At 48.8% G+C, this 18,809-nt stretch overlaps 1 protein-coding gene across 1 annotated transcript; it reads left to right on the top strand.

Annotated features, from left to right (window-relative positions):
* The first annotated feature begins 14,582 nt into the window (after nt 1–14,582).
* LOC146861362 (uncharacterized) lies at nt 14,583–17,217 on the top strand. The gene is made up of 2 exons (XM_085646427.1): nt 14,583–14,825; nt 15,583–17,217. The coding sequence occupies exon 2, from the start codon at nt 16,046–16,048 to the stop codon at nt 16,985–16,987; it is 942 nt and encodes a 313-aa protein (XP_085502553.1). The 5' UTR covers nt 14,583–14,825; nt 15,583–16,045; the 3' UTR covers nt 16,988–17,217.
* Nucleotides 17,218–18,809: the final 1,592 nt, after the last annotated feature.

The following is an 18,809-nucleotide window of genomic DNA, read 5'->3' as shown; positions in this document are numbered from 1 at the left end:
CTTTGCTTATGCTTTGATTATATGAGTCAGGCTTTGACATAAAAGTGCAGTCCTAAAATATGAAGATTGTGTGCAGTTCGCTTACCACTTCCACAGTAGTGAATGATTTTTGGTAAACTCCTAGGTATAGTGGTTGTTGTCTAGAATCACACTGTGAGTCTGTGTGCATTTGAGAACCACTGTGAGAGAAGCATTTGGTAACATCGTGTATTTGCTGACAGATAACTAATTTAAAACCTCTCATGTTGTCAAGTTTTAGTAGCATTAGAAGCTAGTCTTTGCTTATGCATTGATAAAATGAGTCAGGGTTTGACACTAAGGTGCAGTACCATGTACTATTCTGTTCACTGTGGCAGAACTGAAAATTTAAAAGTTTTACCTAAGCACTGTCCTAGAAGTAGTCTGATTATTTAGTCAGTTTCTAAGTACCAAATAGACTGCTTCAAATGTCTATGCAGTATGCATGTAGTGTTCTAACATACTATACACTTGTCTTTTACACCTTCAATTCCCTAGTCAGTATCCATAAACTTCCAGGAAACATCCTGTCACTTCCTTTGCAGTCCTCTAGAGACCCATTCAACAGCATGTACTAATCCATTCACTGTGCCAAAACCCAAACACTTATAAATTCGCCAAGACACTCTCTTTCCAGTACTCTAATGATTCAGTCACTGCCTAAGTATTCATGCACTGAGCCAGGTCTTAGCACATTGACTTCTTCAAACCCCTATCCACTATGCATGCAGTCCTCTAAGCACCTACACACTTGTCTTTCACACCTTCAATTCCCCAGTCAGTATCTGTTCACTTCCAGCAAACACCCTGTCACTCCATTTGCACTCCTCTAGTGACCCATTCAGCATCATGTACTAATCCATTCACTGCGCCAAACCCTAATAAATTCACCCAGGCACTCTCCTTGCAGTACTCTAATCATTCAGTCAGTACCCAAGTACTCATCCAGTGACCCAGGCCTTAGTATATGGACTGCTTCAAACACTTATCCACTATGCATGCAGTCCTCTAACCACCTACACAATTGTCTTTCTCACCTTCAATTCCCTAGTCAGCATCCATACACTTCCAGGAACTACCCTGTCACTCCCTTTGCAGTCCTCTAGTGACCCATTCAGCACCATTTACTAATCCATTCACTGTGCTAAAACCCAAACACTTATAAATTCACCAAGATACTATCTTTGCAGTAATCTAATCATTCAGTCAGTGCCTAAGTATTCATACACTGAGCCAGGCCTTAGCACATGGACTGCTTCAAACCCCTATGCACTATGCATGAAGTCTTCTAACCACCTAGACACTTGTCTTTCACCCTTTCAATTTCCTAGTCAGTATCCATACAGTCCAGCACTTGTGACTGCCTTTGCACTCCTCTAGTGACCCATTCAGTACCAAGTACTAATTCATTCCCTGTGCGAAAAGCCTAGCACTTATAAATTCACCTAGGCACTCTCCTTGCTGTACTCTAATCATTCAGTCAGTACCCAAGTAGTCATGCAGTGAGCCAGGCCTTAGCACATGGACTGCTTTAAATGCCTATGCAGTATGGATGCAGTCCTCTAATCACCTACAAAGTTGTGTTTCACACCTTCAATTCCCTAGTTAGTATTCATACTCTTCTAGCAAACACCCTGTGAGTCACCCAGTGTGTCTCCTTATAGTACTGTAATCATTTAGTCAGTTAGCATGTAGTCTTTTAGTGAGGTAGGCTTTAGGGCATGAACTGCTTCAAAGTAGTATGCACGATGCATGTAGTGTTTTAACGATCGTCACACTTGTGGTTCAGGGCTATAGTTTCTTAGTCAGTTTTTATATAAAATGTGCTTGTACAGTAATGGAATAGTATACATTTGAAAGTTATTAATATACATTTATTTGTGATTCTTTTTTACAGATACAGAACAGGAGTGTTTCTCATCTGTTTGCACTCTTCTCGTGCAAGATTGTTTGGATGAAGGGTCCTTAGGTGTTTCATCATACTTGCTGTGCCGCACAAGTATTTTTTGTTAGGATCCCCTCGTAACAGAACTCTTTGGCAAATCTTGCGAATGAAGAAGGTGGCATTGGTCTTTGTTTGCCCCTTGGAAAAAGTTAAAAATTTCTTCACCACTAAAGAAAAACGTTGTGGGCGTGGTGCCTTCTGCAAAAAAAATTCCTCAGATTCGGTAAATATTTTAAAGCGGCAACATTTACAGTTTTTGTAAGTTAAACTTATAAAATTTTGTTAGCTGTATACATTTTATATATCTGTGATTTGTTTCTTGTGGTATTTTGTTGAGAATACCATGTTGTTTTTTTTTAACAATCTTTCTGATTTTCCAGGTCTGTCGTCGACATCCGTGGTTCCCACAGGAGTGTTCCGCCTTGTTGTTTTGTATTATTGTTGTTACATTTTGTTTATTAGTTTGTTGTTTATATTTATGTTAATAAAAATATAAAGTTTGAAAATAGTTTATCGTTTATATATTTATTATTATAAAAAATAAAGTTTGAATTTTTTTTTTATAATGTTTTTGGTTGTTCTCTTAACTGCTGTGTGACTCTTTCTTGTTCTTATTACTGTTATTTGATGGAGTCCACCATGGTGTTACATTTTGGGGCACTTATCGCTGGAATACTGGTGATATCTGCAGTTTGCACCAACTTCTGAATAGTGTGTTAGATTTATCTCAACTTTACTTCCGTTAAAGTGCTGATAATGAAATGGAGAGTAGCCGTTCCTGTGCAAAAAGACACGAGGTGCACCTTTGCGATTTATTCTAAATACTAAAATCCTGTATTGTATTGTACTGAGGTATTGGCTGCAGTTACGGTTTACACACAAAATCTATTAAGAAATCTCATTGTATTTATATTGATTGGGAATAGTGCGTCAGGTGCTGGATCTTGACGAGATACACTGCTCAGTTCGTATATTGTTGTGCACACGAAAAACATCACATCACAACTTTCACACCAATTGCAATGCGAAACAAAGTACGGCGATAAAACACATTAGCACCAGGGATTTTACACCTGCTTTCTGCTGGTGTTAAGTAGGACAACTACCTGCACCATGAAAGGGAACACAGCCAAGAGCCACACCAGAACACCCACAGGTGCCATAGAGTCAATGAGCATGATACAGGGATACCCATGAGGGCCAGAAGACTCATCTCAACAACTCCAGGACCGCCAATGCCCCCCAAACCCACATCTTAGTAAGTGTGTCCCTGTGGTCATTGTCTTAGCATGATAGGCACAAGCCCTGCAACATCACAGTGTGCCGTCACCTCAGTGTTGGCAGTGAGCCTGGATGTGTAGCTACACACGCATCCTCCTGCATGCACAACTGGCGTGTGCTGGTCTGTCGTTCACAGGTCAGTGCAGGGGTGTGCCTATCCGGCAAGGGGAACGGGGTGTCTCGGACATGTCCGTGTAGAGGAAGTGCGGTAAGTGTGTCTCTGTGTTCTGGTGTGGCCTGTTACAAGAGCCGCAGCAGTCGATGTTGTAAAGTGGCATGCACCACCTCCAAATGGCACTGTGATGTTGTAGTTGGAATGTAGCAGGACATGCGCAAATAGGCATTACAATGGCGTGCCGTACGAGTGCACGAGATACAACAGCTCACCGTACAAAAGTGTGGGGGCTCGTGGGAGGGAGGAGCAGTCGTTTGGCAACATAACACACAGTGAACTCGACCATGTGCCACATGCTGGGCATCTCATCCATGATGACCACGGTCGCAGACATCCCACAACACCAACGACTGGCCTTTGTACACATCCTGTATGAATGCAGCGTGGTTTTCACTTCTATGCTCGTTCAATGGTGTGATGTTGGCAGGTTGTGTGACTTGTGCTCCTTGTTGGTGTGTTTCATTTTGGCCATTGTTAGTCTATATGTGTGTTGTACTTAATTGTGCATGTGTGCCATTCTGCCCATCTCCCCCCTCCCCCTGTTTCTTCCTCTTCCTAGTGCTGTTGTGTCTATAATTTTGTTGCTGCACACATAAATACATGTAAAGAAGAAATTAGAATAGTTCCTTGATTCTTTTAGGTTTCAAAACTTCTCTATTGGTTTCTTTTTAATTTTCCATATGAACCGTTTTTTTTAATATTCAACAACACATAGAAGTCAGAAGTGCAACGTATTCTATCAACACACTTTCTAGAACATTCTACAATACGTGCGGGTTAAAAGTTCCTAAATTTTTTAAAACTTTACGATTTTTTTTTGTAACATTTTCTTGAACATTTAATGACACGTGCAGGTTAAAAGTTGACGATTGTTCTAAGTTCGAAAGTGCCTTCCAAATGCAAGTAGCAGGTGTGGTTGAGCTCAGCAAATTTTATCCTATGATATGTACTCCACGTTGAAACTGCTTTTTCTTAACCAATCACAAAGATGCTTTTCCACAAAACTAATGTGCACCCTACTTTTAAAAAAGAATGCTTTTCATGATATCTTCAGAGATAAGTTATAGATAGGAATTAGCATTTAAAAAAACCTTTGAAATTCACTGAAAAAACCATAGGTTTCATGCACGTTATCGTTAGGAATTGGCATTTAAAAAAACCTTTGAAATTCACTGAAAAAACCAAAGGTTTCAGGGGCGTTATAGTTAGGAATTGGCATTTAAAAAAACCTTAGAAATTCACTGAAAAACCCATAGGTTTCAGGGGTGTTATAGTTAGCTGGACATTTCCCTCGTACAAAACCCTAGAAATTCCCCTGTTATAGTTAGTTCAGCTAACTATAACTCGCGCCCCCGCAATGCACTGCTGATGACGTTACATATTACATCACTCATGACATGGTCAGTGACATCACTGATGACATCACTGATGACATCTCAAATGAAATCACTGATGACATCACTGATGACGTCATCCATGTGATAAATTAGTGCATCTTCTCACACCCTAATATAACCTTTGATACACCGACTCAAAATTTCAGACGGCCATTTTGACAACCATAGATACTCCAATACCAATAACTACTCACCCACTCATTGATTTTTAGGTCTACATACATCTCCACTCACTCACCTGTAGAGTCACTCATACTTACAGTCACTCTGTGCATTTATACACCTATATAGACACTCACACACCACCAATCATCCATTGAGGTACTGACACATCTAGTCAGTCATGCAAATAATTAATCACAGTAAAATGTACTCACCTATACAGTTAAAAACACTCAAGTTCACTTACTCATAAAAATACTAACAAATTCTGTGTCTTCCTGCAGAAAAACAAACAGCACATGACACAGATATCCTTGCACTATGGCGCATACAGCCACTCCCAAAATCACACACTCTCACATATAGATAGTTATATACTCTTACACACATATACACTGCGTTTCACATATGTAATTACTGACACATGTACAACTGAGATATACATTCAATCACCAACACACCCATACATACACTCACCCAACCATACAGTCCATCACAGATGCACTCTTAAAAACATGCACCCACTGAATCACCCACTCACACATCTAGTCACAGAGTCACACACACCCTACCCACACAAACACTCAGGCACCCATACAGATACTCAGACAACCAATCAATAACCCATATAGACACTCATATAGCTATTCACAAAACCATGCAGCCACTTATACACACCAACACACAGACACATACAGACATTCACACAGTTTAGTCACTAGTCTGCAGTAAGATACATTTAATGACTCACTTATAGACTCAGTTACGCACCTAGAAAATCATCCATTCACACACTTGTACACCCACTTATTTTTCAACAGGCCTTTCCCTATATATATTAAACATAATAAAACTGTTCAGAAATACATACTCAATGGATGATGTCATCAGTGATGTCATCAGTGATGTCATTTGAGATGTCATCAGTGATGTCATCAGTGATGTCACTGACCATGTCATGAGTGATGTAATAGGTGACGTCATCAGCAGTGCATTGCGGGGGCGCAAGTTATAGTTAGCAAAACTAACTATAATAGGGGAATTTCTAGGGTTTTGTACGAGGGAAATGTCCAGCTAACTATAACACCCCTGAAACCTATGGTTTTTCAGTGAATATATATATATATATATATATGTATATAGATATATATATATATTCCCCTTCGATGGCCCTTCTCCACGGACCGCAATTGAGGCGCACACTGAGGGATTTATATTCTGTTCATTTATTGTAGCCACATACAAAAAACCCCCACAGACGCATTTTGGCTACACGCCTTCGTCAATGTCGGTAGGGTAAACAATACTCTTCCTTTTTTATACAATTAAATCATAAACATGGAAATAGGACAGCAGTTCATTCAGATTACGTGTGGAAAGCAACGAGGGGTTTGTATAAAGCATAGCAGCTCTTATGGTTACAACAGCGGCCATCTTAAGATGTCTCATAAACCATACAAATCATTAATTCAATCATGGTATCTGCTATTAGTTATTTACAATTGCATATTGGACATTCTTTCTGTACAGCCTACATACACCTATTCACATCCTGTACAACTGATTTTTAATATAGCCCTGAATGGGCAATGGGTGTTTATGTATTTTTTTATATTCTTATCCTGTAATGATACAGGGCATGATAAACAGAATAGAATGAGTCTTCAACCTGAGTGGGTGCCATTACAGGATATGAATCTAAAAAAATACATAAACATAAACACCCATTGCCCATTCAGGGCTATATTAACAATCAGTTGAAGGTGCTTGCCATACTGCATCCAGAGAGTCTCACAGGAGTAGCCGGGGAAGAGGAGGCTGGTAAGTACAAACAAATGACTACCGCCACTCTGCTATGTATTGTCTTGCACAACTACAAAGCTACACCACCTAGGACACACACCATCCATCTGCACCCCACACTCACAAAACCATGGCTCACAGATCCAACATACACCCACTCCCATTCACCACAAACATAGCTAACAACTTAACCATGGGGGCATGTGTACAGGCAGATAGCACTACAACAACCACCAGGCCCCCTGGCCCACACCCGCAGGATGGATCCCTCCCCCACCCCACCCAGGAGCAGTTGGAAGCCATTACAGTACAACAAACAAACTTACAGGTAGGTAGCCATCTTCACAATGAGGGTGCCTGGGGGTGGGGGGCCTACACCACTACTCCAACCATGCCCCCTGTCCCACACCTGAGCAGGATGGATCCCTCCCCCACCCCACCCAGAAGCATGTGTCAGCCATTACACAACCCTCATAAAACTTACAGGTAGGTAGCCATCTTCCCTAGGAGGGTGTTTGTGGCTGGGAGAGCTGCACTACTTCTCCCAACATTGCCTGTGTCCCACACCTCAGCAGGATGGATCCCTCCCCCACCCCACCCAGGAGCAGTTGGAAGCCATTGCAGTACAACAAACAAACTTACAGGTATGTAGCAATCTTTACAATGAGGGTGTCTGGGGGTGGAGGACCCGCACTACTACTCTCACCATGCCCCCTGTCCCACACCTGAGCAGGATGGATCCCTCCCCACCCCACCCAGAAGCATGTGTCAGCCATACACAACCCTCATCAAACTTACAGGTAGGTAGCCATCTTCCCTAGGAGGGTGTTTGTGGCTGGGAGTGCTGCACTACTACTCCCAACATTCCCTGTGTCCCACACCTCAGCAGGATGGATCCCTCCCCCACGCCACCAAGAAGCAGTTGGAAGCCATTGCAGTGCAACAAACAAACTTACAGGTAGGTAGCCATCTTTACAATGAGGGTGTCTGGGGGTGGGGGCCTGCACTACTACTCCCACCATGCCCCCTGTCCCACACCTGTGCAGGATGGATCTCTCCCCCACCCCACCCAGAAGCATGTGTCAGCCATTACACAACCCTCATCAAACTTACAGGTAGATAGCCATCTTCACAATGAGGGTGTCTGGGGGTGGGGGAGCTGCACCACTACTCCCACCATACCCCCTGTCCCACAGCCTAGCAAGATGGATCCCTCCCCCACCCCACCCCGGAGCAGTTGGAAGCCATTGCAGTACAACAAACAAACTCACAGGTAGGTAGCAATCTTCCCTGGGTGGGTGTTTTTGTCAGGGAGGGCTGCACTACTACTCCCACCATGCCCCCTGTCCTACACCTCAGCAGGATGGAGCACTCCTCAACCCCACCCAGAAGCATGTGTCAGCCATTACAGAACCCTCATCAAACTTACAGGTAGCTAGCCATCTTCCCTGGGAGGGTGTTTGTGGCTGGGAGTGCTGCACTGCTACTCCCAACATTCCGTGTCCCACACCTCAGCAGGATGGATCCATCCCCCACCCCACCCAGGAGCAGTTGGAAGCCATTGTAGTACAACAAAGAAACTCACAGGTAGGTGGCCAGTACGTGCACTCACACATTTTCCCCAAATTAAATGGTGCTATATGACAACACCAGCCCTCACATTGCACAAAGAGCCATACCTACCCATTGCCAAGCACAGTGTGCACACAGGTAAGCCAAGGAAACTGTCACAACCACCAAAGTGTGACACACAATGCACAAGTAGAAGAAAGCCTGGGCACATTCATGCACAGCAACTAGTTACATGTGCATCACCATGGGGCAAGTGCAACAAGGACCATTCTCAAAATATGAAAGCATCAAGATAAGCACATGACAGGTCAAAGGGATGCAGGAGATGACAATGGCCAGTCCATGGCCAGATGTGACATCTGCTAGGTCAGACAACTAAACCATGAGTCCACAATCAAACACATGTTGTGCCAGGCCCTAGATGGCAACAAGTCCCAGTAAACCTCAATTGGACACGGTTCGCATGGTATGACCTGACACCTCGCACCATGGACAAGTGCTTGTACCACTGTATCATGTCAGGGAGCACAGTACTGCACACAGTCAACAATTTGATGATATGTCAATTGTGCAATGTACAAAATGTGAATGACACACAGCTAACCCAAAGATTGACGGGTGCACTGCAATGACCATTTCCCATCTGACCCACAGGTGACCAAGAACTCACTGCAGAGGACAACACCAGCAACCTGCAGAGCCATTCTCCACCCCTGGTACAAGGACTCTCGGATGTTGACTCCCAGGATTCCGTGGACGATGAGCTCGAGGCCGGCCCATCTGGTGTACCAGGGAGCAACAGGTCCCAGGACCCCAGCGTCTCCCCACCACATCTGCGGCAACAACTCCACAGCAGACCCCTGCTGTCACGGCCTGTTCAACCACAGCCACCACCAGTGCTGCCGGCAACACCCTGACTGTCCTAGAGGATGCCCCGCACACACCACCCATGGAGGAGGGCAGGGAGAGGATGCGGGTGCCCACAGTAGTGAGGCAACAGGTCTGTGGCAGCAAGGCAGGTGGAAGGGGCAGGGTCACCCAGGGACACCAGGAGCCTGGGACCCACTCCCTGGAACACATCACCAGAGTCCTGGGCGCATACGAACAGGCCCAGGGACGAACGGGCCGGTCAGAAGATCTGTTGCACGAGCTCATCCTGCTGATGAGGTCCATCGACAGACGCATGGGACAAATCGGGGACCTCTTGGGCCAGCAAGTGGCGGCACTGAGGGACAGGCATGCACCCCAGACAAGACCTCCTCCTCCCTCTGGTGGGTTGCATACTGACAGTTCACCATCCTCCCCTGCGCCCACAGAGAGGGGTGAGTCCTCAGACCCCACTGGCCCTGCAGCAGGGCCCCCCCCTGCCAAACGACAAAGGGGCCGTCCCAACAAGACCCTGGGAGTATCTGGAGGCAAAGCACGTGCCAGACGCAAGTCACAGAGCCAGCCATGATGGCAACCCTCTCCACCACTGCATTGACTCTTTGGACTGTCCTACCCCACACTGCCTTGTGAATGGCATCTGCCTGTTGGACTGGGTCACCACAGCAATGTGGTGACTACTCAACCATCTCATCTACCACGACTGTCAACTCACCCCCCCAATGGAAATGTACACCCCCTTGCATCTCACCATAGTAAATAAAATATCCTCACACACATGTTGTTGTGTCTGCTCCGTCTTTATTGCAGGGTGTACAGTCTTCAACATGATCACAATGTACCCGGACCATGGGCTGTATGTAGGCAAGGAGAAGTTGAAGACACCTAGGGAAACACAACAGAACAACTGTCACTGGTCTGGGTGTGGCATCACAGACATCACACAAGCCGTAACACCAGGATAACCCAACATGCACATGTCACAATGGCCCCCAAGTGTCAACATACACGTCCCGTTGATGTTCCCAAATGACATGTCCTAGAAACATTTCCAACCGCCACTGAGTCTACAACTAGCTGATGCTACAATTCTCACATGCCCCTGCACGACAACAGCAATCACATCAGACAATGGGTATCTTGCATATTGCCACCCACCGTCAAGTGAAGTAGCGGGTGATGAGCTGTTCACGCAGGTCAACACCTTCCTCCTCTCCACTGTCCTCATCACTGGACATGGCTTGGATTGCAGGCTGGGGCCTTGGGTCCTCACCATCATCCAGGAGCAGGGGAATCTTACTGTGAATGGCTAGGTTGTGGAGCATGCAGCATGCAACAACAATCTGACACACCTTCCCGGGCGAGTATTCCAGTGCACCTCCGGTCTTGTCCAGGCACCGGAAACGTGACTTGAGCAGGCCAAAAGTGCGCTCCACCACACAACGTGTCCTCCCATGGGCCTCATTGTAGCGGACTTCAGCCGGGGACCTGGGATTCTGCAGTGGGCTCAGCAACCAGGGATGGTTGGGATATGCAGAGTCACCTAGGTATGACAAACACAAATAGACATTGCAATGTCGCAGAGTCTCAGGGGAGCAGGTCACACACACAGCACGCCACACGACTAGGCATACTCACCCACAATCCATGCACGCTCTGGAAGAAGATTAGCCATCAGCTGGGGCACTATGCTGTTCCTCAGGATGTAGGAGTCGTGGGCCGAGCCTGGGAATTTGGCACACACCTGCGAGAGGGTCATATCCGCCAGGCACATTGATGGAGTGGTAATGCTTGCGATTGCGGTAAATGTGCTCACTTGCCTGTGGTGGCACAAGAGTGACATGGGTGCAATCAATGGCCCCAACAATTTTGGGGATGTGTCCAAGGGGATAGAAGTCTCCCTTCACAGCTGGCAATTCAGTACCCCTGGGGAAATGGATGTATCTGTCCTTGTTTAGCATCATGGCGGACAGTACATCACGCAGCACCATGCTGAACATCGGTTGTGACATCCCACCAGCGCTGGCCACTGTCTGCTGGAACAATCCTGTGGCAAAAAAATGCAGGGCTGCCATCACCTTATAAGTAGGGGTGAAAGCTGTTGGATATGTCCTGCGTGGCTGCAGGTGGGGCTGCAACAGATCACAAAGGGTTTTCAGGGTGGCCGTGTCCAGGCGACATTTCCATATGATCTCAACATCCTTCATGTCCTCCATCACCGTCAAGTGACAAATCAAATTTGGCCTCCTCCTATTGGAGTTGATAGTGGGCACATGTCAATACAATACACCAAGAAATGTGCCCAGCATATCACATTCAGGATGACACAACGACAACAATGACTGTTATCTAGAGTGACTAACAGACCAGCTTACATGGAGGGACACCTTCAGCTACACAAAGGGCCCACGTGTCAACTTACACAAGACAAGTACCTCAAACACCACCTTTGGCTATGTGAATGCACATAGGGATATGGCCACAGTACATATGTGCACGCCTGGGAGTCTAGCATCCAGCATATGTGTAACTAATCAAAACCACTGTCTCCTACCTAGCGGCTGTATCGGTCACACCTTGATGCGTCATTACAACCTGGCACACATCCACCACACAACGACCACAGTCGGCGCTGGAATGATGAATGTGTTCATGAGCAGACATGAGAGGCAATGCTAATTAGATCAACATTCATCGAAACGAGCATTGCTGTGATTGTCACTGGACCTCAACACATTGACATGTGTACACATTGTACAGTCCAGGTCTACACTGTCCTGCCTACACCAACATCAAATCCTCAAGTGACATGTGAGTGGATACAGACAAATGTACGTTACACACACAAACATGGCATGTGTAGCCATCCGTAGAGTAAATTGAACATTGGCATCGTGTGCACAATGATGTGCCATTGAACATGTTGGCACAATGCAGTGTTGATGTGTGACAGATGGACATCACCATTGCATGGCACCCATATCGCGGTAGCTACCGCCTGGCACCGGCGGTGTGTCTCCAGCACCCCCATTCACACAAGTGCAGTACTCATAGGCATGGAGACATGTTGCAATGGCGGTTGGCATGCTCCGCCGCCTGAATGGCAGTGCATCGTGTCAATGCATGACGCCCATATTGCGGTAGCTACCGCCTGACACCGGCAGTGTGTCACCAGCACCCCCACTCACACCAGTACAGTAATCATAGGCATGGAGACATGTGGAAATGGTGGTTGGCATGCTCTGCTGCCTGAATGGCGGTGCCTCGTGTTAATGCATGGCACCCATATTGCGGTAGCTACCGCCTGGCACCGGTGGTTTGTAACCAGCACCCCCATTCACACCAGTGCGGTACTCATAGGCATGTAGACATGCCCATATGGCGGTTGGCATGCTCCGCCGCCTGAATGGCGGTGCCTCGTGTCAATGCATGGCACCCATATCGCGGTAGCTACTGCCTGGCACCGGCGGTGTGTCACCAGCACCCCCATTCACACCAGTGCAGTACTCATAGGCATGGAGACATGTGGAAATGGTGGTTGGCATGCTCCGCCACTAAAATTGCGGTAGCACACCCCGGGCCCCAGCGGTGTTACACCGCCATGGAGCTCGCCCTAGAGCCAATGGGAAGCTCGATAGCGGTGGCATGATGCAATTTTGAAGATCGTGGTAGGCGTGCTCTGCCACCGTGGAGGCGGTCATTGGCTGCATTTGAAAGATGCACCATCGCGATTGCGCACCCCGGGCCCCAGCTGTGTTACACCGCCATGGAGTTCGCCATAGAGCCAATGGGAAGCTCGATAGCGGTGGCATGATGCAATTTTGAAGATCGCGGTAGGCGTGCTCCGCCACCGCGGAGGCGGTCATTGGCTGCATTTGAAAGAGGCAGATATGGACCACCAATTGCTGCAGCTTGGCTCCTTTCAAACGACCCCAGGGGGCTATATATGTGGGAGTGAGCCTCACATTGCCACTGCCCACAGAGTCTGCTGCCTGAGACCCCTCACCTGCTGCTGCCTCCAGGGACTGCTGCCTGAGACCCCTCACCTGCTGCTGCCTCCAGGGACTGCTGCCTGAGACCCATCACCTGCTGCTGCCTCCAGGGACTGCTGCCTGAAACCCATCACCTGCTGCTGCCTCCAGGGACTGCTGCCTGACACCCCTCACCTGCTGCTGCCTCCAGGGACTGCTGCCTGAGCATCACCTGCTGCTGCCTCCAGGGACTGCTGCCTGAGACCCATCACCTGCTGCTGCCTCCAGGGACTGCTGCCTGACACCCCTCACCTGCTGCTGCCTCCAGGAACTGCTACCTGGAGACCCTCGCCACCAAAATCCCCTGCTGTTGTCTCACGTCCACAGTGATGGCAAGGACAGAGAAGATCCGTGCCAGTCCCTTCACAAGCGAGGAGCTGGAGATCCTGGTGGACGAGGTGCTCACACAGTACCCAAGGCTATATGGTGCCCCAAATGTTGTGGTGAGTCTTAAACAGTGTTGTGGTAGGGCAGGGGGGCCACACATGTAGTGGACTGATGCAGTATGTGCCTGGGAGTGTGGATTAGTGTAATTCACTGCCTGACATGCTGTCTCCAGTGGGAGGGTGTGTGTACCCAATGCCACAGCTTTCCCTCCCTGCACATGTAAGTATGAGTGACCAGCCATACAGTGACACAGAAGGTTGTTCATGTTGTAGTCAGGACAGTGATTGCTTGGCTGGATGGCTGTATTTGCCCCTGTAGTCCATCTCAGTGTGAGCCCGGCTGGCCTGCACAGTCCCCGTCTACTAAGACAAGGACATATCACTTCACTTACAGAGTATAACATCAGTCTTTTCACATTGCACTCCAGCTGTGGCCCATCTCAGCACTGTAGATTGCACACAACCGCCCTTGTGAAGGGCATTTTGTATTTGTGAGATCATGTCCCTCAATGTGACATCCATGACACAGTTATCTATTCACAGGGCAGGGACATTGAGGGTTGCGCAGTCTTGGACACAGTGGGTCACCCCCCAACACAGGTTGAAATGTGATGTATGTGTTGCTCAACCCAACAATTGACTGGAGATGTGGGCAGGCAGGTTTCAGTGCTGGCATCCTGCATGTGTGTGAGATGTGCAGGGACTGTGTTCCCCCTCACACCTGCATGCTTTAACATCTGCTTTTCTCATGCAGGGGTCACATGTGGGCTGTACAATAGTCTCTGATTAATCTATCGTTGGATATGTGATTTCGTTGTACCTTGCTGCTATACTGATAGATGTCGTTACATGGCACTGTGTACCTGATCATTTCTCCCTCTTGTCTCCCATGCCTGCAGCTCAAGGTACACCAGCGTAAGGCCGTGTGGAGGGCCATTGCAGCGAAGGTGCGAGCCCTGGGGGTCTCAAACCGACGGCGCACCCACTGCCACAAGAGATGGGATGACATCAGCCGACTGGCAAAGAATGTAGCAGAGATGACCCTGGGGCTGCTTCCTCGCACTGGGCGTCTGGCACAGCGCAGCATGACATCACTATTGGGGCGCATCTTGGCGGTGACACAGCCTGAGCTGGATGCACGTTTGAAGGAGCATCAGCAGCAAGCCAGGGGTGAGCATTTGGGGAGTCTGATTTTGGATGGGAGTGGCTGCATGTGTACATAGCCTGTGCCAGCGCTGGCCTCTGTGATGTTGGTAGTGTGATGCTGTGGCATGTAAGTGGCTGCTGGCCTGGGTGCCTGTGGCATGCATTTGCCCTACCTGTACTTACAAAGTTGATTTGGAAGCTGTGCCTTCACATTACATTCTGAGTTGTGCTCTTCAGGTTTCTTCTGCATTGGTGTAGTCTTGGGAATCCCATGGGAGGGAACGGCAGTGTGCCCAATCTGACTGTGCGTACATCAATGCGTCCATTGAATGCACCCATATTGGGGAGGGCTAGATATCTTACAGCAATGTGCAGCATTTTATTGTCCCCAAGGTACGACATGGTGGGTGGCATGGGCTAATGTCCATTGTGGACTGTCATGTTGTAGTCTGGGTCTGTGTTGTCCCCTCCTGTTACATCCAGTTCTGTCATTGGCAACAAGTTGTGTGCCCCCATCATGTCCCTAGGTGTGCTGAGAGCTAGCTGTGTGTCTGTTTGAACAGAGCCACAAGCAGGGTGTTGTGCTGTGTGGTCATCACATGGCTCACTCATGCCTGAGTTTCCACTTTCCATGCACTGCTTGAGTCTATGTAGTGAGTTGGCACGATGTGATTACACAGGGTGGTGTGCAACAAGTAGATTTGCTCAACTTTTGTCATGCATTGCTTGCATATGTTTGTTCTGTTTTTGCCACTGACCTGACCCTCTCTCTCCCATGCAGCATCACATGTGGTTACGGAGGGACAGGAGACGGACACCAGTGGAGGTGAAACTAGCACCACAGCTGCCCAGGAGCCCAGTGACACAGATGTCACCAGCGCATCAGAGGGGGACAGGAGTCTGCTGTAGGAGTCCCAGCCTGAGGCGCAAAGCACCACATCATCCGATGCCAGCGGGGATGCATCCATCTTTGAGGGCACAGGGAATGGGGACTCTGCATCGACTTCCACCATGCAGCGGCCATTGCCCACCCTCCCAGCCACTTCCTCTGGTGCTGCCCGTGTCCGCCTCAGTAAGAGGGGAAGAGTGTCCTCACCCCTGGCACTGCTGCCCCTGCCCCTGTCCCCCCTGCTGCCATCAGTGCTGAGTCTGTGGACCTTTTGCACCAGCTGTGTGTAGGCCAGACAGCTCTCCTAAATGCCTTCATTGACCACGACAAGAAATTGGGCCAGGTGGTTGCCTTTATGGAGGGCATACATTCCGACGTGGGTGGGCTGCACCGGACAGTCCAGGCTTTGTCATCAACAGTGACGTCTGCCCTGCAACAGGCACATTCTCATAGTCCAGCTCCGGTCCCTTTGTCCACCCCCCTGGCAGTGGCCACGTCTGACGATAGTGACCATGGTCCACATACATCAAAGTCACGATACAGCACACGGAGCACACAGCGGCAACAACCCAAGCGGTCCCGTGCACAGACACCATCCCCACAGAAGACCAAAGGCACCCCAGAGCGGAGGGAGAAAAGCCCGTCAGGCGACACCAGGGGACATTTAGCAAAGCAGCAAACCTCAGGCACACATGCCTCAGTGGCATCCCCATCCAAGGACTCTCCTGCCCCTAAGGCATCACACAAAGATAATCATACAGTGTCTGTGCCAACCAAGGAGGTGGTGCATGCCAAGGCTACACCTGGGAAGGGCTCAAAGGCAGTATCACCAACCACCTCGACTCCCATTCCAAGCCCAGTGAAGCAGGGGCCGGAGGGGACTGTAGGGGTGACACCTAGTAAACAGGGGAAGGGGGGGCCGAGGCGAAGCAAGGTAATGCATTCCGCTGGGTCCAGCACATCACCAGAGGGGCTGCCAGCGCCTGCACCTGCTGCAGCAGTGGTGGTGAGTGTGCCTGTTGTGCCCACACCACTTTCCATTGATCCACAGTCAGTCAAGCCATTTAGGATCCCAAAGAAGTGGAAGGGCACCCCTCACCAATCTCCCAGCCACACCGTGACTCCCGTCTGCATGACTCCACCTCCACGTGCCACTACACCACCTGGTCCAAGCAGCCCTCCAGCCTGCCAAGACACTGATTGCTCTACCTCAGCTGTTCCGCTCTCTCCCCCTTTAAGTGCCCCGACAGTCCCCGAGGCACAACCAGCTCCCAGTCTGCCTGACAGCCAAGTCTGAGTGGTAGTCACCCTCACACACCTGTGTCTCACACAGGAGGGCCTGTACTGCACATTGTTGCCCCCTGACTGTGTTGCTGGCCATGGAAAGGTACAGTCGCACACATTCCCTGTGCAGCTTCTCATGGACATGCTCTGCACTCTGCCCTGGCCACTGGCCTTGTTGTTCACTGCTGTGTTGGACCATTGCCTGTGAAGCTTCTCATGGACATGCTCTGCACTCTGCCCTGGCCACTGGCCTTGTTGTTCACTGCTGTTTTGCCCTTGCCTGTGCAGCTTCTCATGGACATGCTCTGCACCCTGCCCTCGCCACTGTCCTTGTTGTTCACTGCTGTTTTGCCCTTGCCTGTGCAGCTTCTCATGGACATACTCTGCACCCTGCCTTGGCCACTGGCCTTGTTGTTCACTGCTGTGTTGGACCCTTGCCTGTGCAGCTTCTCATGGACATACTCTGCACCCTGCCCTGGCCACTGGCCTTGTAGTTCACTGCTGTGTTGGACCCTTGCCTGTGCAGCTTCTCATGGACATGCTCTGCACCCTGCCCTGGTCACTGGCCTTGTTGTTCACTGCTGTTTTGCCCTTGCCTGTGCAGCTTCTATGGACATGCTCTGCACTCTGCCCTGGCCACTGGCCTTGTTGTTCACTGCTGTTTTGCCCTTGCCTGTGCAGCTTCTCATGGACATACTCTGCACCCTGCCCTGGCCACTGGCCTTGTTGTTCACTGCTGTGTTGGACCCTTGCCTGTGCAGCTTCTCATGGACATACTCTGCACCCTGCCCTGGCCACTGGCCTTGTTGTTCACTGCTGTTTTGCCCTTGCCTGTGCAGCTTCTCATGGACATATTCTGCACCGTGCCCTGGCCACTGGCCTTGTTGTTCACTGCTGTTTTGCCCTTGTATGTGCAGCTTCTCATGGATATGCTCTGCATTTTGTACCTTACTCTTCTCTTCTCAACAGTTGCTCCAGTTGTCTATTTTGTCAGTGTCCTTACTGAATAAAGTTCTTTTGCTGTGTGTAAATGGTTTACTGTGCCACATGGTCTGTGTGGCACTTCAACAAGGTCAATGTTTGGGCTCACTTGCTCTCTTTTTTTCAGGGGTGACAGGGGCTTCATTCTTCTTGGCCCAGATACTTGTGGTGGCAATGGTGTCAATTTCAAATGTTTAGCAGTAGTCATTTACTTGATTAGTTCATGTTGGCTCTATTGTACACATGTCTGGTTGGGGGGCACTGCCAGCACAGGGTGGGTTTCTGCACACAGTATTTCAGGCAGGCTGTCCAGGGTCATCATGTGTGTGTTCTTCCTATATGTGTGCCCAGTGGTGTATGTGTGTGGTCATCTTGTGATGGCCAGTCATCCTAGTCCCATGGCTTACTTTCCATGTGTGCTCTTGGATGACCAGGTATTGTGCAGTGTGAAGGGGGTGAGTTTGTGGGGAGTGTTGATGTGTGCATGCCTCTGCAATGTCAACTACACACATGTGTCACCCGGGAGTTGTGTGCCTGTTGTTTTGATTGTTCATCCCTGTGGATGTGGTTGTATGCCCATTTGTGAGTTGTATGCTGTGCACTGTGCAGTGTGTTGGTGTGTCCTTGCAGTTCTGTCTGACTCCTACTTGTTGTTTTTGTCACTTGTGAGTATGCAGAGGGAGTTACTGGCAATTCAGTGTTGTGTTTTGTTGCACATCCCTATGTCTGGTGGCTGTTTGTGGGGTCTGTGCAGACCTGCTGCTCTCCACTGTCATTGTGGTTGTGTTTTCTCATGCCTTGCTGTCCCATGGTGCCTTCTTGCCTCCAGTGTGGCATGTTGTGTGTGTTGTCAT

Source organism: Triturus cristatus, chromosome 3_1, assembly GCF_964204655.1.
Source record: "Triturus cristatus chromosome 3_1, aTriCri1.1, whole genome shotgun sequence".
Taxonomy (NCBI): Eukaryota; Metazoa; Chordata; class Amphibia; order Caudata; family Salamandridae; genus Triturus; species Triturus cristatus.
Note: the sequence above shows the minus strand (reverse complement) of the source record. Positions and strands in the feature narration are given on the sequence as shown.

Excerpts from the sequence above, each read along its gene's own strand:
- LOC146861362 (XM_085646427.1), top strand. The coding sequence starts at position 16,046 with ATGGAGGGCATACATTCCGACGTGGGTGGGCTGCACCGGACAGTCCAG.